At 35.7% G+C, this 25,172-nt stretch overlaps 1 protein-coding gene and 1 long non-coding RNA gene across 12 annotated transcripts in view; both read left to right on the top strand.

Moving 5' to 3' along the window:
* The window catches only part of LOC110103274 (fanconi-associated nuclease 1 homolog), a 105,908-nt gene that overhangs the window by 14,383 nt on the left and 66,353 nt on the right, over window positions 1–25,172 (top strand). For all 11 annotated transcript variants that reach the window (XM_020831924.2, XM_020831920.2, XM_020831919.2 and 8 more), the window contains 4 exons: window positions 8,730–8,994; window positions 9,089–9,151; window positions 22,073–22,147; window positions 22,235–22,356. In XM_020831924.2, the coding sequence (XP_020687583.1) occupies window positions 8,730–8,994; window positions 9,089–9,151; window positions 22,073–22,147; window positions 22,235–22,356 (525 nt within the window). The remainder of the gene's footprint in view (window positions 1–8,729; window positions 8,995–9,088; window positions 9,152–22,072; window positions 22,148–22,234; window positions 22,357–25,172) is intronic.
* Window positions 15,004–19,639, top strand: LOC114580950. The gene is made up of 3 exons (XR_003702692.1): window positions 15,004–16,019; window positions 19,339–19,393; window positions 19,516–19,639. It is a non-coding gene; the product is annotated as an uncharacterized LOC114580950 (long non-coding RNA).

Below are 25,172 nucleotides of genomic sequence, written 5' to 3'. Positions count from 1 at the left end.
TGAAGTTTCAACTATTCAATAAAAGGAATGATAGGATTAGTTTCTTCAGTGGTTTGTCTTTGAACTTCTATATCATTTCAATAAATATCATAGCTTCCAATCCAGGCTCATCAAGTGAAAGATAACAATTTTTTATCTTCTCATATCCTCAAGAGAGTTCAAATCCATCTCCAACAACATTCCACATCTTGTTGTCTCGTTCCATATAAGTTGGAGTTTTCCTTGAGAGAAGCCTGAATGTTTGTATGCATATAAACTAAATCTTTAGCTCGTTGGGGAGTAATTTATTTCTCTTCATTGATTGCATGAACGAGTATGTGCTCCATTTTCTTCATCAAACAGATGAGGATGAAACATGACCAAGCAATTTTGAGTGGTGATTGTTTGAAGTAGAGGTGCTGAAGCTCCATGTATAATTTCACTGATATTTTTCGGATCAATTCTCCAACCTATACGCAAATGACTCTTGGTCACCAAAGTCCTCTAAATAACTAAAAAAATTAGCAAGTTCAATATTGACACTTCTTCTCTCCTCATTTGAAAAATAACGCTTCAAAAATGTCTCATCATATTTGAAATTTCTAAATCTTTCTATGGAGAAACTCTTTGTGGATCATCTTGAAAGTCATTCTTTAGTTGGAATATCTTCAATAATATTAAAAGTAAAATATAAAAAAATGTTTAAAATTATTACAAATAACAAAATTATGAATTAATAATAAAAAATATTCGAGATTTACCTGGGATTTAGTGAGTGAGCCAAGCAAATAAGGTGTTTAACTTTTGCTCCAACCTATCTTCTAGAATAACATAAAAACATCTCAGAAGGCTTGAGTCTTATTAATCTTGCATTTCTGTATATAGATATATATATATATATATATATATATATAATTTTTTTTACTTTGGCTAGCATTGAATATCTTCAAGATTTATCCGTATGAGCTACTCTTAACATCTCATAAATTGGATCTGTCAAATTTATGATATATTCAATCTCATCCCATCATAAATCATCTAAAAGCTTTCCATTTATATATCTAACTTTTTCAACATCATATTTCCTATAACAGGATCATTTGTCACTGATCACCATAGCTTGAGAACATTTTTTATTTTTTTAAATCTTGTCAACATCACTATAATTGAGGCAAACTAAGTTTCAGCAAATGCAAATATCTTCAAATTAGAGAAATCATTAAACATAGAGTGTCTCATGAAATGATTCATAATAAAATTCATAATTACAACTACATCTCAAACAATCACTGTAATCCAATGACATTCATTATAGGTGATTTCATTTGCTTCGGTTTTCTTAACGACACAAATATTCTTCAAGACAAGATTAAGCGTATGCACAACACACGGTGTCTATAAAATATGAGTGTAGGCTTGCTCTACAAGTAGATCTATAGCTCTACAAACAGGTGCATTATCAGTAATGACCTGAATGATGTTTGAAGGCCCATGGATTAAAAAGGCGTTCTAGGCGGACGCCTCGAGGTGCACCTCGAATTGAGGCGGAGGTCGGGCGAATTGAGGCTTAAGCCTTTTACTTTTGGGCGAGGCTTACGCCCTTTTCCACGGAAGTGTACTCCTCAAGGCGTGAGGCGCCGAGGCGCATCGAGGCAGCGCCTCGAAAGGCATAAAATTACCTTCACATCCAGCGAGCCAGTGAGCTCCCGTTGTTTCTTCTGATCAAAATGTCGTAACTTACGATCCGATAGGAAGGGAAACTCGTCAAAGGAGCTAAGTCGAATAGCCAGGAAGGAGCCAAAGAAGCGACGCGTGCAATCTCTACACCTCCTGTGAAGCAACGAAGTCGAACATCAAGGACGAAAAGAGAGGTTGAAAGGCAAACCCTAGATGCGTCTAAGTTATTATTGATTAACTTAGTTAATATAATTTAAAATATTAATAATTAAACAAATTAATTAAAAAATTAATAATATAATTAGTGCATCAATTAATTATCTAATTTAACTTAATTGACTAATTAGTATTACAATTATTACTTAAATATTAATATAATTAGCCTAATTAATATAAATTACATGTAAATTACATATTATGAAAAGATTTTTCTTTTTAGATATAAACATTAACATTATTCTTTCAAGTTCATAATTAAATTAATATTTTATCATTTTATATCATTATTTATTATATTACATTAGCTTATTTTTAACATTTTGAGGCTTACGCCTCGAGGCTTATGCCTCGCCTCGCTTAGACAAAACGCTTAAATTCTCGATTTAACCTTTTAAAACATTTGAAGGCCCCACCATCATGATAACTTCTTTGATTAAATTATAAATGAAAAACTTATCCTTGTACTGTCCTTCATAGTTTATTGCTTTAATAAACATAAGATAGCTCTCTGTTACCGTCATAAAGTTGATAAGTGGTCTTCTTTGTGGATCTGTCTACCCATCACTAATCAAAGTAACTCCTTTTTCCTTCTAAACTCCTCTAGTAGGCTCGAGCAACTTCTTAATATTATCCCTCTCTCTTTGCAACAACTTTGTTCTAATGACACTATATCCTAGTGGCATGCATCCTACAAGATTATTATTGAATGCGTAGATAAAGACATTCTTGTAATGTGGATTCCTTGCTAGGTTAAAAGGAAGTCCATTTTAGTAAAACATTTTAGCTATTTCCCCATCTAGTTATTCTCTCATTTGTAAATTAAATGCTTTCTCCAAAGCACTATCTACAACATGTTTTCTTCTTTTTGGTTTAAATCCCTCAATCTGAAAAGGCCCTTTGTTTACAGTATTATCATCACTTCTAATTGAAGAAGATGACGAAGGATATGAAGCATGAGTGCTTGGAAGTGGAATATATTTTGGAAGCTCTTTTTTACTCATCTGCTCAGCTTCATTGATTTTTCTTTTGTAATTCAGCAATTTTGTGAGCTTATCTTCGGGCATGCTTTAATTCCATGATCACTAATCTTCAACAAATAAACTTTCACTCTATAATATGATTCTTTGTATGCGGCATTACAAGAATTGCATTTGAATGCAATATTGCCTCCCCCTTCTGACGTTTTACCTATTTTTATCACATAACCCCACAGAGATTTGTTATCTTCAATATTGGTCTCTGATGGACCATCATCAGACCCAATTCCTACACCACTAGAGCTCATAATTCTACAAAATATCGACACAAATTAAACTACATGAATTTGAAACATGAAAATTTTTATGTAAAAGTGTAGATACATTGCGACTATGCCGAGGGTCCAAGGGGGTGCAGCCCCTTGGCGGGGTTCGACCTTCTCGGTGCCTCTTGGTACCGAGTGGTGCCCCTTTGTACCAAGCGGTACCCCTTTGTACCGAGCAATACCGAGCATTGATACTGAGCATGGTATCGAGTATTGCGGAGAGGTACTGAGCAGTACAGACTTGCGGTATCGAGCGGTACTGAGTTCCAATACCGAGTGGTACTGAGCGGTATCGAGCAGCACCGAGAGGTACCGAGTACCGAGTAGCTCAGTGGACGAAGAACGAAAAAAATGAACCTTTACAAAGAAAACGAACCTTCACTGCTCACGTCGCCTTCACTGTTCGCGTCGTCGTCGAGTCGCTTCGTCGACAAAGGATGATCCTATCGGCTTTAATGCTTGCATCGTTAAGCCTCTTCACCGACGAAGGATTATCCTGTCCGCTTCCATGCTCACGTTGTCGAGCCGCTCCTTCGACTATGACAAAAAAGCCGAACACTTGTGCGGAAACGAAAAACCTAGCTCGCCGAAATGTTTAAGCTGTAAATGCGTATAGGGAAATGAATAGGACAAATTGTGGCTCCATTTTTTTTATAGGATAAGCATATCGGATATGCATGTTCGGTCAAATTTAAATAATATTTTAATTGGACACGGCAAAGCCGTATCCGACTCGTATTAGTGCGGTATCGCAGGCGTATCCGTATCCGACACGTGTTCCGATACAACATGCCTTGTAAATAGGAGTATTCGTGCAATATATATATATATATATATATATAGTGAATTAACTACTTGATTAGAGAAAATAAGAGCAATTATTAATTAAAATTTTAACGTGGAGGTCTTTATATAGGTGTTAAGTTGTTGTCAACAAAGTGATAATTAAGGTGGATTATCAAGGCATCTGATTACAAGGTGAGTATTCATGCTTCTATTTTATAATAATGATGTTGTTTTCTTTAATTTAAGTTCATTGAATTAATTGATATTCAATAGTTAATGATTATTGTAAAATTCTAGCATTTCTTTTTGAATAGCCATATTGAATTGTTTGATAGTTAGCATGATTATTCAATATATAAATTACAGAAGTTATTGAATGATAATGAATAAAATGATTATATAGAAATGCTTGTATATGCAAGTTGACTGATGGATGACACCCCCTTATGGTACTAGCTAGGGACAAAATATACCCATGCACATAAATGAAAATGATTTTGAAAAAGAAAATGAAATGAAAAAGAAAATGAAATGAAAAAGGAGTTTCTTCATTGATACTATTTTAGACGGTGTACCCTATAATGGTTCTATTATTAAGAAAAATATAAAGATATGATATATGTGAAAGATATGATATATGCATAATATAAATGATTATGCTTAGATATGAATCTTAAATTGAATTAATTTTTTTATATTTTATTTTTATATATTTTTTAAAATAGAATTAAATTATGTTTTTGAAAAGATCCTGCATATTATTCCTAAAACCTTGTGTTATCGTAATTTAAAAATAGAATTTACTCATTTTTGTTTCCAATAACATTCGCAGTATTAATTGATTAACTTAAGATGAGTAGAAGAGGAGATAAAATGATCATAGGCACGACGCTCCGTGAGAAAAATATTTAATTCATTTTATTTTAAATATTTTTAGGTTTTAGTGGCTTTTTCAGTTTATTGCTCTTTTAGTTTATTAAAGATGATTTTATCAAATGAAATTTAAACAACCATCCAATTGTTTGTTCCCATCTCATTAATTTGAGCCTTTGAGCTTGGTCATAATAAAAGTGGAATCAAAGCTCCAAGAAGTATCTTAGTAATATGAAATGTAATGAAGCAGCAATATGAATAATTTATGAAATTATTCATGAAGAATTTAGAGATTCGATTATATAGTATAATTAATTAACTTATATAAATATATCAGGCATGCAAATGATCAAGAGGAAACAACTAATTGAAATATGGAAGGAGAAGAACTACCACATGAAGTGGTTGTGAACACCAATACCTTTATCCAGATGATGGCAGCTATGACCCAACTGCTTCAAGATTCAATATCACTGCCTAGAGTTGGAGTGGACAAAGATCTTATGTTATTTTAGGACATGCGACCACCTCTATTTAAAGGTAATGAGCGATTAATTGAGACAAAAAATTGGTTGCTTCGTATAGAAAAGATTCTGGATAGTTTGTCATATCCTAATGAAAGGAAAGTGCCACTCACTATATTTGCTTTGGATGGAGAGGCATAATGGTGGTGGAGAGGACAACGCAAAGACAGGCTAAGAGATATTCAAAATTTACTGGTCAACTAGGAAGACTTTGTAGAACCTTTCAGAGAATGATTTTTTTCTATGTTTGCAAGGAGATAGATATAGGATAAATTTATAAGACTGGTTCAAGGAGACAAATTAGTGATGTAATATAAAGTATAATTTATAACTCTATTCAGATATTCACAACTGATTGCAACAGCAGAGGAGAAATGTTATTGATTCCTATCTGGTCTAAAAGATATAATTAGACAACCTTTAGTACCTTTAGGAATTGAGGATTGTTTAGTATTGGTAGAAAGAGCTAGAAGGGTGGATATTGATTTTCAAATCACTCAGAAGAGAAGGGACCATCATAAAAAGAATTGTTGAAGAAGATATCAAAAACCATCAGATTGAATGATCAAATGGAAAGAAGCCTCATTTTAGCCTTTAGTGGTGTTAGTAGTGCAATTGCTAGTAGAGTCATGAAAGCTTGTGCTAAGTGTGGAAGATTTCATAATTGTAAATGTTTGATGGATTTCAACACTTAGTACTAGTGTCGTCACTTGTCAGCCTGGACACATAGCAAAATATTGCTCTATATTGATTCAGATGACTTCAAGACATATGAGATCAGGTGAATCATCTTCGCAGAAGAGCTTTGGCAAGCAGAAGATGATAGAATCAATAATTTCAGCTTCAACACAAAACAAACCAAGGCAAAATGTTCGACCGCTAGTTTATGCTTTGACTAAGAAGGATCCCACTTAATCTAGAGATGTTGATAAAGATGACTGAGATTTCTTTAAGATAGTTTTCTTGTTATATTATATCCGATATTTTGGTTTATCCAATTATCTTGTTATGTTATATCAAATATTTTGTTTATCTAGTTATGTATACAAAGTTGAAGTTTATATTGAATAAAATTGAAGATGTTATTTTGCTTAAATATTGAGTAGTTATATTCAATTTCACTTATAATAATATACTATAACTAGAATTTATAAATAAATTTCGAGGATGAAATTTTATAAGAAAGGGAGATTGTAAGAACCAGGCTTGGTCGATTCAATTGAACCGGCCCTAATCAAATAGCAGGCGAGTTGAGCAGAAAAAATACGGGCGCAGGATCATTTGGCTGGATCGAACTGTGCGATTGGAAAATAGCTACTCCTTATGTGAAATATCCCTGATTTGCTCACTCCTTTTGAACCGTACGAATATAAGAGGCTTTGAATGAGTGGAGATCGACTAAGTGGAAGGAGCGTCGATGTCATTTGGTCTTTTGGTCACGGTCGGCTTTGTCGACTGAAGACGAAGAAAAAGGAGTCGAAGAAACTGAAGAAGGGCTATTCTCTATAAATTAGAGAAGAGAGGGAGGAGTAGATCGAGGGAGAAGGAAGAGTCTAGCGAGCAAGGAATCGAGCGGCAGTCATGGCTTGTAAAGGTAAGATTAAGATTAAAATTTATAAATAAAGATTTGTTTTGTAGATAATAAAACAACAACATCATCAAGCCTTTGTCCCACTACATGGGGTCAAATACATGAATCCTTTTTCTCTATTGTGTCCTATTAAAAATCAAATTCTCGTTTAAATCTAATAAAAAAAGTTCATCTCTAATATTTTATAACCAAGTCTTTTTTGGTCCACCTTTACCTTTCTTAACATAAGTCAAATCTAATACCTCTACTTTTCTAACTGGGACATCAGAAGGTCACCGTTTTATGTGTCCAAACCATCTAATGCGACTCTCTCTAATCTTATCAAGTGAAAACATTTAGACTCTAAGGTTGACCTTCATAAATCATGTTTACCTTCAACTCCCTCTCTAGTCTTATCAACAAGAAGAATATCAACAATAAAAAGCATACACCAAGGTACATTTTCTTGCAAATGTCTAGTAAGAACATCCATGACTAAAGCAAAATGATGTGGGCATAAGGCATAAGCAAAAAGATATTTATTTTGTAGATAAAATAAATAAATATAATTTAATTGAAATATTAGTAAATTATATTATAAATTTTTAAAGAATAAATAATAAAAGTGAAAAAGAAAGAATGTTTAAAATATAGAATAAAGAATTAATCTATTACATAATTATTAGTATTATTAATTATTTAAAATTTATGGATTTTTATAGAATAAATTAATAAATACAATTACGGAAGTTTAATTTAAAATTTATATTTTTAAATAACTTAGAAAATTTTAACGTTAAAATAAAAATTAATGAATATATATAGAGAGCATATTAAAATTTATATATGAGATTAAATTTATGTTATAATAATAAATTAAATTTAGAAAACAACTAATTTATGAACTGAGGATAAATTGTATAGAAAAAGTAAAACCATAATTAAATAGTTAGTTAATAACAGTTATTAAATATATAAACTTTACTCTCTCTCTCTTTATATATATATATATATATGTATATATATATGTATATATACATATATATATACATATATATATATATATATAAAGAGAGAGAGAGAGCTAATTAGTGAATTAACTAATTGATTAGAGAGAGAGAGAGAGAGTAAGAACAATTATCAAGCAAAATTTTATTGAAAAGGTCTTTTTATAGGTGTTAAGTTGGTGTTAATGAAGTGATAATTAAGGTGGATTTTCAAGGCATTTGATTACGAGATGTGTACTCGTACTTCTATTTTATAGTAATGATATTGTTTTCTTTGATTTAAGTTCATTGATTTTAATTTATGTTATTTTTAAGTTAAGAGCATAGGATATTTTTTTCAACTCATAACATCAGCAATTACTGTTCATTGTTTGACATGATCACATGAAAATTTTTTTTCTGGTACTTCATCATTATTTTAGTTATATATATATTGCATCTGATATGTATTGTTTTGGCTAGCCATCTGTGCTGTAATCAAACCTGGCATTAGTGCTATTAAATTTGTACTGCTTGCCTACAATTTGTGAAATGAGCTTTCTGAATTGTTTATTTTGTGTTGGTTATACTGACTAGAAATAGCTGCTTTTTGTTTGAATTTATAATTGCTTAAGTAATATTGAAGCTGATATATATACTTGTTGTTCAACTCTCTGCATAAAGATAAAGGCTAAACATTTGTGCATAATCTTGTTATTTTCCTTTCTATGTATTCCGCAAATTTGAAACCTTGATTGTGATACCTATTTATTTTCTCAAACGTGCTAACGTAGTTCTACAATGGCTTTCAGGGATCAATATTGTCTCTCCCTGAGCATCCCTTGCATGATGTTCCTATTAAATTATTTTGCAAGAAAGTGGTACGAGATGGTGATATCATTTCTGGCTACCAAAAGGATTTTGAGTTACTATGGGAGAAAGTTCTCTTTGCAAATGAATCTGCTAAATCACAACCCATCAGCATTGAAAAGTATCAACAAAATTTTCGTCTAATGCTGGAAGATGTTTTGGATAACCATTCTCATCTTTTCACGAATGAAGAAAAATGTTTTATAGGTAGTATGTTACTTGTAGTATTGCATGTTCATATTTTTTCAACAATGGTCTGAAAGTCATTTTCTTCTCATGATATATATATGTTTTCTTGCAGGATCTTTTTCTTCATTATCTGATGATGCACAAAGGCTTCTTGTTCGATTATATACTCGAAAAGGTCTTTTATATAACAGCCTTGATTTTACAGATCATGAACGTAGAACAAAATATATTTGTTGGGGTCCTATAATATAAGAGGAAGTTCGAATAGTTTTGTTAAATTTCAGGAATTATTTAAAAGTATATTAACTCTTTAGCATGCAGGCTCATTTATATATGATTACAAATAGATTAAATCCCAAAATAATCTAGAAATTATTTGTGTGTGGCTAGTTTAGTTCCAGAGTATTGTATTTCTCTCATTGGTTCCCCGAATATACAAAATTGATCGAAAATGGCACCTCATGTGGAATTTTTGATACAAATTGATCCCAATTTAGTCCCTCTGCTATACAAAATTGATTTCAATTTACTGCCCAAGGGATCATCATTTTGGATTAATATTATATACTCGATTGACTAAATCAAAAAATGTGATACTTTTGGATTAAATTGGTCACATATGGACTATTTTGGAGTTTAACCTGATTATAAATTTTTATAGTATCTCTCCTACGAGGGAGCTTTTCAAATTAGGGCACAATATAATGAGAACAGTCGTGGTATTGAATGCTGAGAAGTTTCCTTGACTGATAACTTAATCATTTCATATTTGTTACCCAATAGAGCTTGTGATGATTCCCCTGCACATCATAATATCTGTATGTGGTGTTATTACCGGTTGATTTTTTTTTTTTTAACGTTTACTTATAATGCTTGTGATTGGTGTTCATATCACAAATTCTTTCTAAAATTATTTATTGGCTTGTTATTATTTTCAAATATCTTTACTTTTTTTAGGGGAAACCCATCGAAGGAGCCTACGCGTTGATTAAAATTAAAATTACAAATTCCTTAAAAAGGACCGCGAGCTACTGTTCATAAGAGCTACAAAAAATTCAAAATAAAACATACAAGCTCAAGATCCCTACTAACAAAAAATACAGTGAAACTTAAGTACATTTTAGGTTGGCAAGAAGCTGTCACCCCAAAATTGGGAAAGTTCATTTGATGATCTTGAAGCAACAACTCTCCACCCAAAAAATCCAAATGCCAAAAAAATTCATCAGAAAACTCCAGATCCTCTTCATTATATAACCTAAATGAAGCCAGAAGTCTGAGGAAAAGCCTTGCAACACATTAGAAAAGGCACCACTAACCTCCAAAAACACACTGCAAAAGGGCTGCAATAATAGGATAACCATAATGCAAAAATAGTCAATATGAACCATAACACAAATAGTATATAAATAAGTAATGGCGGTTTCCATCCCAATAATCTCCTTTCTTCTGGATAGCCATGAGGCCAAAGAAGGAAGAGAGAGTACTGGGATCATAGCAAAACCAGTAGGAAGGGTGGTCCAAAGACATGAATTCTCTGCAACTACCAGTTAAGGAAGAAAAACCATTAGACTATAGGACTGAAAAGAAAAACAGATCTTTGGAACCACCTCCAACAGACCCATATAAAGGCACCAAAAGCAGCTATTATATAACCACAATAACTGCCCATTAAAAGTAGAGGTCGGTTAATACAGACAAGGGTCATAGCTAACACCACAGTGCACAAACTCCCAATAATGCTGAACAGGCCAGACCCCCCAAAAAACCATCAGCTCAAACATATAGAGCATAACCGGGCCCTTCCAACAAATATCCACGTTCAAGACACGATGCAAGGAAGCAGCAAAGCCAATAGTGCAAACAGTAAGATCAACAACACATATAACACTAATCAAAGATAATTGAAACCTTCTAAAATTCTGCCAACAGGACCCAACCAATAAACACGACCAGAGAACCAACACTGAATAAGATAATAATGTTCCAGCTGATGAAACCAGGATTTAATTTATAAGAGATCAAAAACTGGATAGTAACATAGCATTAACAACCACCAAAGTTAATAACGATCCTTAGGAAAAAAACCATCAATTTAACCCAAATATGATCACTGTGCCGAGAACTGCAACTGACATGGAAAAAAGCAGATGAATGAAAAAACCAGATGCTAAAACTAGGATCCATCACCAAGAACAAACAAACACTCAGTAATCAGCAGTTGATAAGATGAAAAGGGAATGATTATCCAACTCAGGTGTGTAGTATCATCAGAATCATGAGGTCAAATCTAACCGCCACTCCAATCTGATCCAAGTCCCACCCATAAGGGGAAAAACACCCGACCAAATATTTAAACATAAATTAAAATAATAGCTACAACACCATAGGAAGAGCGGACAATCCGCTCCCATCAAAATCAGTAATCCCCACAATTTTAGCCAGACCCAGAATTCAAAATCAGACCCAAAAGCCTCATGAATAACTCCTTAATAGCCCAAAACAACCAAAACTTAAGCCAATAAGGAGAATGACAAACCAAAATTATATCCAGAAACACCCCATGGAAACCACTCCTCCCTATTGAGACAGAACAAGATGAGCAGCAGTTGACAATATGACCATACTTAAAAACGTTCCAATCATTGCTAGAGGGATTCACAGTAACACAATATGGTAAAAAACCAGTGGAAGGCAGCAAAATTATATTTTAAATTCCCAAGAAATCAATACCAGTAAAAGGATAAAACCAAAACCAGGCCAAGGGAAAGGTGACGGTAAAACAACTATAAATTCCTAACATAAGGGAAGCCCAATTTATCTAATCTGATGAGGCCCTTTAAGACAGGCGGCAATTGAGATAAGACAATTCACTAATGCATTGCATATTACAATCAAAATTGGCTAACCAATTAGCACAATCATTCCCTTCTCTATACACATGAGAAATATTGACATTTAGCAGACTCATAAAATATCTATACTTGAACACGTGTTTTTGTTCAGCCAAATAATCACTTTAGATTGCTATATTCAATAGGCTAGATTTAGGTTAATATTATTCAATTCTCTTATTACTAGCATGCCAATACATTAATGGGAAACATAAGGCCTAGGATAAATTTTCAGATTGCCTAAATTTTTACTTGGAGTATATTGATTAACTTGAAAACAATCTCTTTGCAATTTTCAGATATCGGTGTGAGCTTAATGCATCATGTACTCAAGATATTCTAGTGTCACAATTTAACCAACATGGATATCCAAATTACCTAAACAAAGTATAGTTTGACTAGGCAAATGCATTGGCCTTGCCTGATTCATGTAAGTTAATAAATAAATGACAGGTAAGAGACAAATGAGCTTGCTTGTGAAGGTGAAGCATTCAAGTGTTAGTACTAGATCTTTGGTTGGAGTTTGATAGCTAATGTACAGTTCAACGTGACTAGTTTTTTGTAAGTCCAAAGCACAAATACAGTTACATGGGGCGTGAGCTTTTCAAAAGATGGATAAGGGAGAGAACAAAGATCGGAAAAGATAGAACTATGGTAAAACCAGAAGGGATAGATATTGAAATGTTTATATTAGAGAACCAGCTTGTAGTAGTATGACTTGAAGATAATGCAATGTAAGATAAACTTGGATTTGGGCTTAGCAATGGAGGGCAAAAATGGAACGTAAAGCAATTCATAGAATTAATGTGAACTAATAGGAGGAAAACGAAAGTTCATAAACTAGAAGTTGTGCCAAAAGTTTGCATAAACCAGTGTTAATGAATTGAGGAAGATTCATAAAGCCACCTTAAATTGCTTGGATCTGCCTTATGAGGTTGGCCAAATAGGTCTAGGACATGTACTTAGCAGTCATGAGAATTTAAATGAAAAATTGGATGGCTGGTGAGCATTCATCTTTATTGTCTGAGAAAAAGAATAGAATGACTAAAAAAAATCACATTTTAAATGGAGCACTGACTAATTTGAATAAACAAGAAATTTCTATCACTATGGAAGCATAATGAATTCATCATATACGAAGAAAAAAATATCAAGAAAGAGTGCTAGGGGCAAGCTGAGTTAGAAGTGGATTCTTTTTGTCCATAATATGTAAAAATGTGTTTTCCTTGTGCTTAAAGAGGGTTGATGAAGTACCCAATTGTGTTCGTGTTTTTTCCTCAAAAATATCTTATAGGTCATTTGGTTGTTTGCGTGACATTGCCCTGCTTTTTGTAGTGATTTAAAACCCTTATTTGACATGGATATGGTAGCTATCTTGAAGTATTTTCAGTTTATGGTTCACTTAATGTTTTCTTCATGTATTTTCTTACTATTATAGTACAGTGAAGTTTAAATACTTTCTTTGAATGCGTTTAAGAGAAAATAATTGAAGCTCTTTTTTTGTATTTAGCATAATGTTATTTAAGTAACATATATATATATATATATATACTAGATTAAGCGATATATATATATATATATATGATGAGGACATCCGACTGCGAAGAGTTTACTAGAGACGGGATCGACGATCACGATTACATAGCATTATTTTTGAGTTATTTATTGTTGTTTATTTTCTGATTTTACCCTCACTTGAGGGAATAGGTGTTTGTGACCCCAAGGGGCACTATTGTCTTTTGTTATGTTATTGTATTTGGGGATTATTTATAGCCTCCTCCTATGCTTATGATGCTTAATAAATAATATTACAAGAAATTTTTGCATTTGTGTGTTTTGGGAGAGCTTGAGAGTTCTTGGAGAGATTGAAGACCCTAGGTGAGGGCAACGGATCACCCACCAGCCGTAGGAAGCGTCCGGGCTCCTGGTTATCTTTCTTTCCCTAAACTCCCCTCCTTCCTCAACCACCGGCCAAGGCCCCATTAACCGCCGATTTTCACCCCCCTCCAACCTCATAGCTGCTGGCCTCCCTATCCTTCCCCTCCCTCCAGGCCGCCGATCAATACCCGCTTAAACCCGCCGGCCAAATTCCCTAACTGCCGGCCAAATCCCCCCACGCCAAACCATAACCGCCGGCCACTCTCCTCCTAATTCTACTACCTTCCTAAAATATCTCTTATTAATTTGGGAATATTTTGAATTCAAACTCAAATAAATTTGAAATTTAAATTCTTTCCTAAATGATCTAAATTATTTTTAGAAAGCCCCTTAATCATTGCAAATCCTAAATTAAGTTGGATTTGATTCCAAATCAACATTCAATGATTGTGGACACCTTTCCTTTGTTTTCTCCCCCTTCCTTTGGTCGGCCCCTCTCCCTCTCTCTCACCTAATTAATAGGCCCATTAATGCTCCCCTAATTAAGCTTTCAATTCCACCAATTACTCCCACCTCTATGGCTAAATTAATTTCAGCATTTTGAATTTGTTTCCCTCCTAATTCAAATTCAAAAACCTGAGATTGAATTCCTTGCTACATCCCCTCCAAATCGGACCTTATTTCTCTACGTTTTTCCCTCCCAAAGTGAGATCCCTCCACCTAAGTTTGCTGTCCAGAAATTCCAGCAACCACACCCTGCTGTCCCACCTCTCTAACCTTCGAAATTGCTGTCCAAAGAAGACCAAACTGCTGTCCAGAGATTTCAGCAGGGTTCCCTTTGCTGTCTGTTAACGAATATTTTCAAATCGACTCGACCTCGATCGAGCCCGGCAAAGCTCGATCGCGCTCGATCAATTCAATTGATCATCGTCGTAGTGAAATTAATCCGAATTAAGCCTCAATTTAATTAAATTAAATCAATTTAATTTAATTTAAATCAAATCAATCCAATTCAAATCCAATCGAGCCTCGTCGAGCCAATTTCGACGCAATTCGGCGCCGATTTGAGTTCAATTTCATGAAATTAAATTGATTGAACACAAGCGGACCCAAACCGACCCAAATCGGTTCGGGTCGAGTCCAATTCGGACTCAATCTCAAACCTAATTTATCAATTGGGGCTAAATCAAAATTTCAAATCAAATTCTCAAATCAAGGGTTCAGATTTCATGTGAAATCCCCCCAAAATTCCATCGTTTCTCACATCAAGGGAGCCTGATTGGCCATTTCGGTCGGTGGCTCTGCTAGGCGTGCTCCTCTAAGAGCACGAGAGGGAGTAAGGGGGGAGCATTCGACTCCCCTTGTGTTGTCCGTCCCGACCCCGAGCGAGAGGAAGAGGGGGAGCACGGCAGAGAGCCTTTTTGCTCTCTGATTCTGCGTCCGTCCCAGCCAAAGTGGAAGGGGAAGGGGGAGCATTCGGCTCCCCCGTTTGTTCCGTCCCAGACAGAGCATGGGAGGGAGAGGGGGAGCGATCGGCTCCCCCAATTTTTTTGTTCCTGCTGTTCGTCCGTCCCAGGCGAAGCAAAGGAAGGAGAGGGAGAGCCGTTCAGCTCTCCCGTTTCCGTCTGTCCGTCTCACATCAGGCGGAAGGAAGAGGACGACCAAGGCCTCTTGCGTGCGTCCCAGCCAAAAGGAAGACCGGCCAACTGCTGTCTCCCCCCCTTCTTTGGACTGAAGGGAGTTCTCTCTTGCTACTATCACCTTGTTTTCTTCAATTGGAGAGCAAAAATCCATTCTTGCTGCTTTTGTTGAGCTTCTCTTCCAAAACCTAGGGCAAAGGCATGCTGAAATCAGCCTTTGCTGCAGCTAAGAAGTGGTAGGAAGCTTCCCCTTCCTTCCAAACCAACTCCGGCGACCATTTGACGAAGAAATCAGCCTCCGGATGCCTCCAAACGGCAGAAACTGCTGTCCGGTGCAGTTTTGACAGCTAATCCTCTCTCCGGAAAAGTTTGGACAGCGGCGGTGACGTCCGGAGAGGCTTGGACAGCAATCACGCAGCCTCCGAAGGCTTCAAAACAGTGAAAACTGCTGTTCCGAAGCTTTGGACAGCAAACGACGACCTTGGGAAGCTCTCAAACAGTGAAATTCTCTGTTTGGAACGTTGGAACAGCGGTCTTCCTCCTTGGGAAGGCCTTGGACAGCAGTTTGGAGCTTTCAAAGGACTTGGACAGCAAGCCGGAACTTGGATAGGAGCGCTAGGACAACCCGGGTGAGGTAAAATCCTAAAACTTAGTGAAACCTAGGGTCCCCCAAGGCCATTGATGTGTGGATGACGTCCCCAAGCCATAGGTCCCTTAGAAACTTCATTTGCTTGCTTCCCCAAAACCTATGTGTGCTGCCCTCTCCGCAAAACAGCGGAAATCCGGTGATTTTCGTTTGTTTGCTCTCTTGTGAGAGTCAAAGAGGCATGCCAACGCGTGTAGGGGTATTGGATTGATATCCAACACCTCTCAAATGCATGTAATAGCATTCATATTGTGTTCAAACCGTCGCCTATAACAAACCTAGGCTTCGCCGTCATAGCACCCAAATTTGGAAACTATGCATTTGGCCAAATCAATTGCATGTTGCTTAGAATTTAGATTATGCCAAAATTGATCTAAATAAATAGTGTAGGTCTCTTTCTCTAAGGATTGCAAACTTTTAAAATTATTAGGAGATTGCTATGCATGTTTATTTAATTTGTAGGAAAAATTTGGGGTAGATATGGGTTTCCAAAGACCCATAAGCCACCCCTTGTGTGCTCTTGAATTACTTAAATATGGCTTGCATCTCTTAATTCTCATGGATAAGAATGATAACGAATGATCCTTTAGTATGTAAACTATCCGAATTTGTGTCATGACAAAATTGATACAAACTTTGGAGACTTTGCATGTTGGAATGGATAGTCTCTACAAGTTAGTGAATGTGAATGTGTTTGGTTGGAAACAATATCACTAACAACCGATCTTTGTGGGGTTTCTTATAGATCCTCAAAGGTCTATGTTGAAGACCCCACAATGTCTATAACCAACCAAATTCATGTTTGATCTTCTTAAATTTAGAGCACACAAGTGGTAATCATCGTTGGTTTACATCCACCACTTTTGGGATTTGGAAATTAACCAAATGGGCTTACTTAACCTTGAAGTGGGCTTGAGATGTGATATGGGCCCTCAAAGGCCCATAAGCCTTCATGCTCAAGTTTACCTAACTCCATTTGTGTGAGTTTTCCAAATCCAATCATTGAATGAAATGATCAAAATCCTTAGAGATTGGAACCTCACATCATTGTTTTAATAAATCAAATCCTATCAAAACGGATCTTTAGGACCAAATCCTAAGTCATTTCTTCACTTGTTGATAACACAAAAGTAGCAAGTGAACCTCTCCAATTCAAATCTCCTAATCATGTCAAAGTTGATTTAAGAATCCTTTCAAAGCCCTAAGGTGCATCCTTCCCCTCTTCAAATGAGCCCAAAACATTTGAGGAAGGTGGGAAGCTCTCTTTCTATGACCCAAAAGTTATAGGAGGATCTTCTGATTCTCCTAACCTAAATTAGGAGAGTGTGCATCATTCCCTGAATGTCAAATGTTCAAGGAACTTTCAAGAGTTTGCAACTTCCAAGTTGCATCTCATTCTTCTCCATCCCTCCAACCCAAATTGGGGGAATGAGTCCCTCTTCTTTGGACACCGAACGTTCAAAGGAACTCCTCCAACTTGCGACCTTTAGGTTGCACGTTGGACCACCTCTTTTCCTACAAGCCTGAATTGTAGTTTACCCTTAAATTCCTCTTCATTTGCCTAGCTTTAAATTAGGCAAATAAATTTGTCTCTTTGAACATCAAATGTTCAAGGAACATTCATGGATTTGCAACCCAAAAGTTGCATAGTCCTTCCTTCACTCCTACAACCCAAAAGTTGTAGGGAATCCCACCATCATCCTAAACCTAAATTAGGAGAATGCACGCCCCTTTTTAGACAATAATATCCAAAGAACTTTCATTAATTTGCAATCTCTAAAATTGCATTTCTCCATTCTTTCCTACAAGTCAAAATTGTAGAGAAGTCCTTCCTTTCTACAACTCAAAAGGTTGTATGAAAATCTCATCCATTCAACCCATGTTGAGTGAATTAGATACATGAAAGTCACTTATTTGTTGAATCAAAATCAACAAGTAATTCAATCCAAAATCATTTGTTTGTTGAACCAAATTTAACAAATAATTCCATATCAAGCAAATGAGAAACTCCTAGCTTTCTTCCATTCTCCTAACGCCAAATTAGTATGAATGATGTTCCTCTTTTGGACTATTCAAGAATCATAAGAATCCTTGATTGTGTAGGCCAAAAACTACAGCATCGGTCCCTTTATTATTGCTTAATCCGATATCTTAGCAATTAATGCCCATCATTGATACACTAAAAGTTCAATGATAATCCTCTTGATTTGTACCCCAAAGTTACAAATCTTTTCTCACTTATTGAAGCCAAACTCAATAAGTGATTCAACTTTATTTGCTTAATCAAATTAAGCAAATGAAACCCACTTCTTGAATACAATAAATCAAGGAGGGCGTCTTTTTGATTTGTATCTTCAAAGCTACTAATTCTTCATTCTACTTTTAATAGGTTCCAAAAGCCTTATGAAGATGTAATAGTCGATTAGCCAAGCTATATGGTTATCTCTCTCTTCAACTCCAAAGTCGTTGGAGATTTCTCTTCTCTTTAGCTCCAAAAGCTGAGAGAGATTCCCTACATTTAGCCCAAAAATTAAATGTTGGATCTCTATCTTCTCCTCTTACGGTCCAAAGGCTAAGGAGATTCTCCAACATGTAACCCCCAAAAGTTACATGTTGGACACCTTTCTTAGACTCAAAATCTAAGTAATTTCCTCCACTCACCTATGCCAAATTGAATGATTTTCCTATGAACATTTAAATGCTATAATCTATAGATGTCTTAGGAAACACTAATCTGTTGAAGTTCATCCTTACCCCAATTGGTATAAATTTCACAAGTCCTAAGTGAAAACCCCTTAGGCATGTCTATCTTACCTCTTTAGATAGAGCACTTCTCTTACCCAAACATTAAGAGAACTCTAAAACATCAAAAATTACTTAGGTCCCTTTTTGATATAATGATCAATCATTCCCCAAAAGGTGGATGCCTACATCTTGTATCTTAGGATTCATAAGTAAAGGCTTGTCCAAAAGCAAGCAGTGATTACTTTATGGGTTATTCATAACCCTCTTAATATGAAATATCTAAAATCAAATAAATTCTTAAGTCACAAACAACTTAAAGTGAAATCACCCTGGATAAGTATTAAATATTTTCATTCCAAATAAAAATCAAAGTCCCTTAGTGTGACATGCTTACAAGCTCACACACTTAGGTGCTATACAGCCCACTGCATGCTAGGATTAAGGGATTTATCTTTTTCTCGCATTGTGTGTTTGATTGATTTGGTGTGATTGCCTCTGATTGTCTGTGTGGTGGGACTTGCCCTTAAGTGGATAGTGTAGAAATATACATATCTTCTTGCAGGTGGCCATATCTAAAATGGGGGGCGCTCATAAATGATAAAATGCTTGCATGACAGGTACTATTAAAACCCCCCAAAAGATGTGGCAATAGGGTAGCATGTGTGTTTGGACACTCTAAGTTCTAAACAAAATTCTTAATATGTGATGCTTATTATATAACTGCTTCTAATCACTGCAGGTTTGAGTCTCTTTTCTTTTCAAACATGTATTTGATAGAATTGTAATTGTATCAAACTTGCGGGGGTTTGGAGCAAAAAGAATGAAGTGGACTAGAAGGATGTACCTGTCAAAGGTGAAGCCCAAATGTCCATCAAAAGTCAAGAGCCTGAGACCCCACAAGTAGAGTCTGTAATTTTGACTGGGATTGTTATAATGGCAGTGCATACTCAGGCTTATCAATCTGGTTGTAATAATGTGGGAATCTCTTTACATTTCTTGCATTTGATATAAATAAAGAGCGATGCTTTGATTGTTTACTTGTTTGTGCAATAGAAGCATCTTTTTCCTAGTTTTTTCTTTGCTTTTGCTTGGGAGTGGCTTGGAGCTTTTTGATGCGGTAGACTCTTAGGACAAAATAAAAATTTTCTATCACATTAAAAATGTAATCAATCTAAAAATTGATTTAGGCTCGCACGATTTTCTAACAAGTAAGAATCTTGCATGACTCCCTTTTAAGGAGGCTAGTTTTCTTAAAAAATTAAAAACATATGGCATAATTGCAATGTGTTTGATATAGAAGGCGCCATTTAAGGACTGAGATAAAAAATCGTATTTCGCTTTATGAGTCAGCATTTGCATACCCACATGCTAAGGCATCTTGGCCTCAAAGCCAAGTTGTAAGACCTATCTTCTAAATAAAAACATAACCCTACCACTCTACATTTACATTGAGACTAGACAACATGGTTTTAAAAGCGATTAGGGGGAGTTTAGCTGGTAGTCCCTTCCAGGCGGGACAATAAATCCAGAAGTCGGGCGGGCTATGCCTCTTGTGAGGTTTAGTTTGTAAGTCCTTCTTTGCACTCGTTAGATCTAGGTTCGAGGCACTACCTCTCGGTAGTCCTCACCTTAGTCTTAGGGTCCGAGGCATGGGTTGATTCCAAATCACCCTATAAGCCCTCAACTTTCGGGCAATTCCTCCAACAAGTGTTGTTGGGATGTAAGCCCCAATCTTCTAATATATCAACTCAAACTAAATTTAGATTCAAAAATGTAAAGCCCAACATAGGATAGTTCGAGTACCTCTGAGTTTTCCTAAGAATCAAGTGTTCCTACTTCACCTTTTTTGGTTTTCATTCCAAAATCTAACTCCTAAGTTGATCAATCCCTTGAAACTCCTAAAGGCCGAAAACCCTTTTGTTAAGACTTTCATGGATTTCAAAACAAAACAAACTTTAGCCAACATTTAAATGACTTCCAAAAGAAAATAAGAAAACAAAACCACTAGTTTAATCAAAAGTTTTCCCAAATCAAACTTGGTATGTAATTAACCATAAGGGCTTGCCCCTATGAGATGTCTGTACCCCAGAAATAAATAAACCCCAATCAACCAAACATTGAGTGGGGGAATCTCTGTTAATAATCGTAAACTTTGTTAATGAGTCCATAAGGAAATGATATTTTTATCCTCCGGGGTAATATATCATATTCTTATGCCGTACTCGATTATAAAATATGCAATTTTGAGGATACAAAAATTCTCCAACAATGTCCGGCTGTCCGGCTGTCCGGAAGGTCACCGTTCGCTGTCCCGAGGTTCCAGAATATGTTTAAGTTGCTGTCCCGATTTTCCTGCACGTGTTAGTGTGTTTCCTCGCTATCCAAGACCTCTTAGCACGCTCTCCAGAGCTTCCAACACGAGGCCTCTTGCTATCCTGAAATTTCAGCAACATTCTTTTGGACGTTTGCTGCCCCAAGGTTGTTGCTTGCTGTGCCGAAGTTCCAAGTACTCTTGATGAAGGTAAACTCTTCTCCTAATCATATTCCTTCTGAAGTTTCCTCTCAATTGTGGCATCACTAAAGTTGTGCAAGTTATCTTCGCGTAGCCTATATCAAGAGTATGAATAGTGCCTAATCTTATTGTTAATTTAGGGATTTCTATTGAACTTGCCCATGCTATGCTAATCTTGATTATAATTCATTATTCATGACCCTAAACTCTTACATGTAGTTTGCCTAAGCTTTAATCATCTTTCTAATGTTTTAATCTTTGTTTAAATCCCTAGAAGTAAACATAATTATTATTGCTTTAATTCATAAGGCGTGTATTTTCAACATTACATATTTACTCAAGCATTTTGTTCTACATCAATATAACAATGTTATCTTTGAAATGTAGGGTGTTTGATTCAATGCCATCTTACTTATGATTGTAATATTAGAACAATTAATGATAATTGAGACCTATTCTCATATTTTTTTGCCATCAAGGTTGACGTAATCTAATTAGTATCTTATTTGGCCATTATTTTGATTATTTTGATCTTGTCTATTAATGTTATTTAGACTATCTCAATATTAGAGGTAGCATCATACCAAAAACTTTATATTTTATAGTTAAGATGACATAACATAATGTTAAAAAAAGCCAAAAGAGCCCTTTACTCAACCTTTTGTTTGCAATGTGTGCCTGGTCCTCACACTTGTTTGATCTTCAATTTATTGTTCTATTTATTAGTTTCTAAAAGATTGTATGCTTCTAACACCATGTAACCACTTCATCTATTTTGTTGCAGGACCATGGTTTCGATTATCTAATATTTCCTACAAGGAGATTTCAGATTTAAATGCAGCAATACATGAATTGCAGAGTAACACTTTACTCCTTTTTGAGATTTGATGCCTATTAATATTGGTTGCATGTTCTGTTCCATTTAATGTAGAGTTTTTGTCTACAGTGACTAGTTACCTCTTTTCTCTTGGTTCTGGGGTCCAGTCATTTAAATACAATATGAAAGAGGTTCTGGATGTGTTGACAGTTTCTGAACTGCAACAAATTTCACATCAATGGCTATCCAAGGTTTATACTAGACTTTAAGTTCAATTTGATTCTACAGACCCTACACCTTTAGCTGCTGTTTTTTGCTTCTGTTGATTTTCAGTGCTCATTTTTTGGCTAGAATTTGAAAAATCTGTTTTAAAAATGGTGAGTTTATTGAAATCCATCAGTCGGAGGGGTGTATTTAGAAATTCATATGGATTTTAAACTCTACAAACACCTTTAAATTCTTCAAAAAATGAGGATTTTATTTTCATACACATAATAAGTGAAAACGTAATCAACATTTTTTAAATCATGTTTTTCATCAAACAACTGAATGGCTCGTCAGATTATTTGCATTCAATGCTCTTCCAAGGATGCAGGAAGTGTTTATACTCATCTTGTCTTGTACACCAATTGAGTGTTCGAAAGAGAATCTTTTACGGGTTTTCTTATAGGTTCACTTGTTTTATTTTACATTCAATGAGAAATTCATTGGCATTTGCGTGGAATTCATCATTTATCCGTTTTAAAATTGTTGTTTTCCACGTCTCTTTAGGAGGGTATGCTAAAATAAACACATATATTGTTTGATTCAGGATCTTGTGCGAACACTGTCGTTGCCAGGTCCCAAGTCCTGGATGAAAAAAATGGAGGGTTGCGTTAAGTAGTCGACAACCAGCGTAAAATCTGCCAAATAATCATGACATGAATCATTTAATATATTGTGTTATTGCCAGAGCGTTTCCTGGAAGCAACAAGTTGTATGACCTGAATGCAATGATCAGTGTACAAGGGCCGATACACCAATGTTAAATAGGCAATGTTTCTCACATCATGGATGCATGTGAGCAACGAAGTTAGTCCATAAAATTAAAATTAAGATAGAAACTTGGAATATATATTCTCTTACAAGCAAATAAATGGAATTCATAGATTTTATGATTCTTAGGAAGATAAATATTCTATATATTTATGAAATTAAATGGGTTTGAGAGAAGACTAAGGAGAATGATAGTTTAGGATTTAAACTATGATATTCTTGGAGTTATTCTAGAAATGGTATATGTGTGATTATAGATAATATTTTGAAGGATAATGTTGTAAATATCGATTGAATTAGAGATATAATTATAGTTTTAAAGATTGTTGTTGATATTAAGATTATTAAAAGGTTTGATAGAGAAGTATAGAGAGAATAATGAGGATCTACCTATGAGATTTATTGATTTAGACAAAGCATATGATATTGTTCCAAGAGAAGTGCTATGGAGAGTTCTAGAAAAGAAAGGGTTCAATAATGCTTATATTTAAGTCATTAAGGATATGTATGCAGGAGCTGTTACTTATGTCCAAACACAAGGTGGTTTGGCCAATTATTTTCCTATTTCAGTTGGACTACATCAAGGATCAGCCTTAAGCCCATATATTTTTACTTTAGTCATGAATGGTTTTACTAAACATTTGCAAGAGGTTGTACCCTAGTGTATGCTTTTTGCTGATGATATTATTCTTATTGATAAGACTATAGAGGGAGTTGATGGTAAACTTGAATTATGGAGGTCAACCATAGAGTCTAAAGGCTTTCGTTTGAGTAGATCTAAAGCTGAATATATGGAGTGTAATTTTACTAATAATAGATCTATTGAGGGGATTGTGACTTTGGGAGATCAAATCATTAATAAGAGTGCATGTTTTAGATATCTTGGTTTATTATTCAGAGTGATAGTGAAATACATGGTGCTCTCTAAGTAAGCACCCAACCATCGATTAAAAAGGCGGAAGAGGCGTACGCACTAAGGCGTGACTTAAGGCGAGGCGAAGCATTTGCGCGTTGAGGCATACGCCTAGTTGGATTCGGCGGAGCGTGCGCTTATTTCGCATGGGGCGTAGGCTTCGGTTCGTAACGCCTCGAAGCGAAACAACGCACCGCTTTGATTTGTAAGTATATTGACCGAGCGGTGAGAGTCGTATAAGAGTCGAGTATTAGGGTAACATACCTGCTTCTGCTTCGGGTGAGAACTGAAAGGCGAACTCCGCAAACAATTCGGTCGTGTTCGAACATAGCTGGAGGCAATCGAAGGTAACGATTTATTTCTTCTTCTTCTATTGCTTCCCGTAATCTTCCCGTCATTTGCTTCATGTCTCGCTTCTTCTTCTCCAGCTTCTTGTAATCGAAGGTTCTTTTTTCACAGCTAGGTAACGATCTTTCTTCCCGTTATTTGCTTCATGTCTCGCTTCATCAGATTGTACATGCTCGGTACCGCTCAGTACATGCTCGGTACTGAACAAGTACATGCTCGGTACTTAGCGGTACATGCTCGATACCGAGCAAGTACTTGCTCAGTACCGAGCAAGTACATGCTCGGTACTTAGCGGTACACGCTCGGTACCGAGCAAGTACATGCTCGGTACACGCTTGGTACCGAGCGATACATGCTCGGTACACGCTCGGTACTGATCGGTACATGCTCGGTATGCTCGGTATTGAGCATATACAACAAGCAGAATTTCAAAAATACTCTTATAATATAATTTTGTTCTGGGGGCAGTGCCCCCGGAAACCCCTGCAGGGGCGCTGCCCCTTGACCCCGCAACCTGACCGGGCAGGTCGAACCCTGCCAGGGTGCTGCGCCCCATTGGACCCCCGGCAGACTGGTATATTTTTGTATTCATGTTGTTTTATTATTGGTATTTGGTAGTACAAATAATTGTTAAAATATATCCTATTGTTAGCATGACTGGTGGCACAAGAAAGAAAGATCCTGCATGGAAATATGGAACTCAAGGCGAAGGTGCAAAGAAGGGATATGTTTACATGAAATGTAATTTCTGTGAGAAACGCATAACTGGTG

This window comes from Dendrobium catenatum, unplaced genomic scaffold (assembly GCF_001605985.2).
Source record: "Dendrobium catenatum unplaced genomic scaffold, ASM160598v2 fragScaff_scaffold_1422, whole genome shotgun sequence".
NCBI classification, from domain to species: domain Eukaryota; kingdom Viridiplantae; phylum Streptophyta; class Magnoliopsida; order Asparagales; family Orchidaceae; genus Dendrobium; species Dendrobium catenatum.
This window is presented reverse-complemented; position numbering and strand designations above follow the sequence as displayed.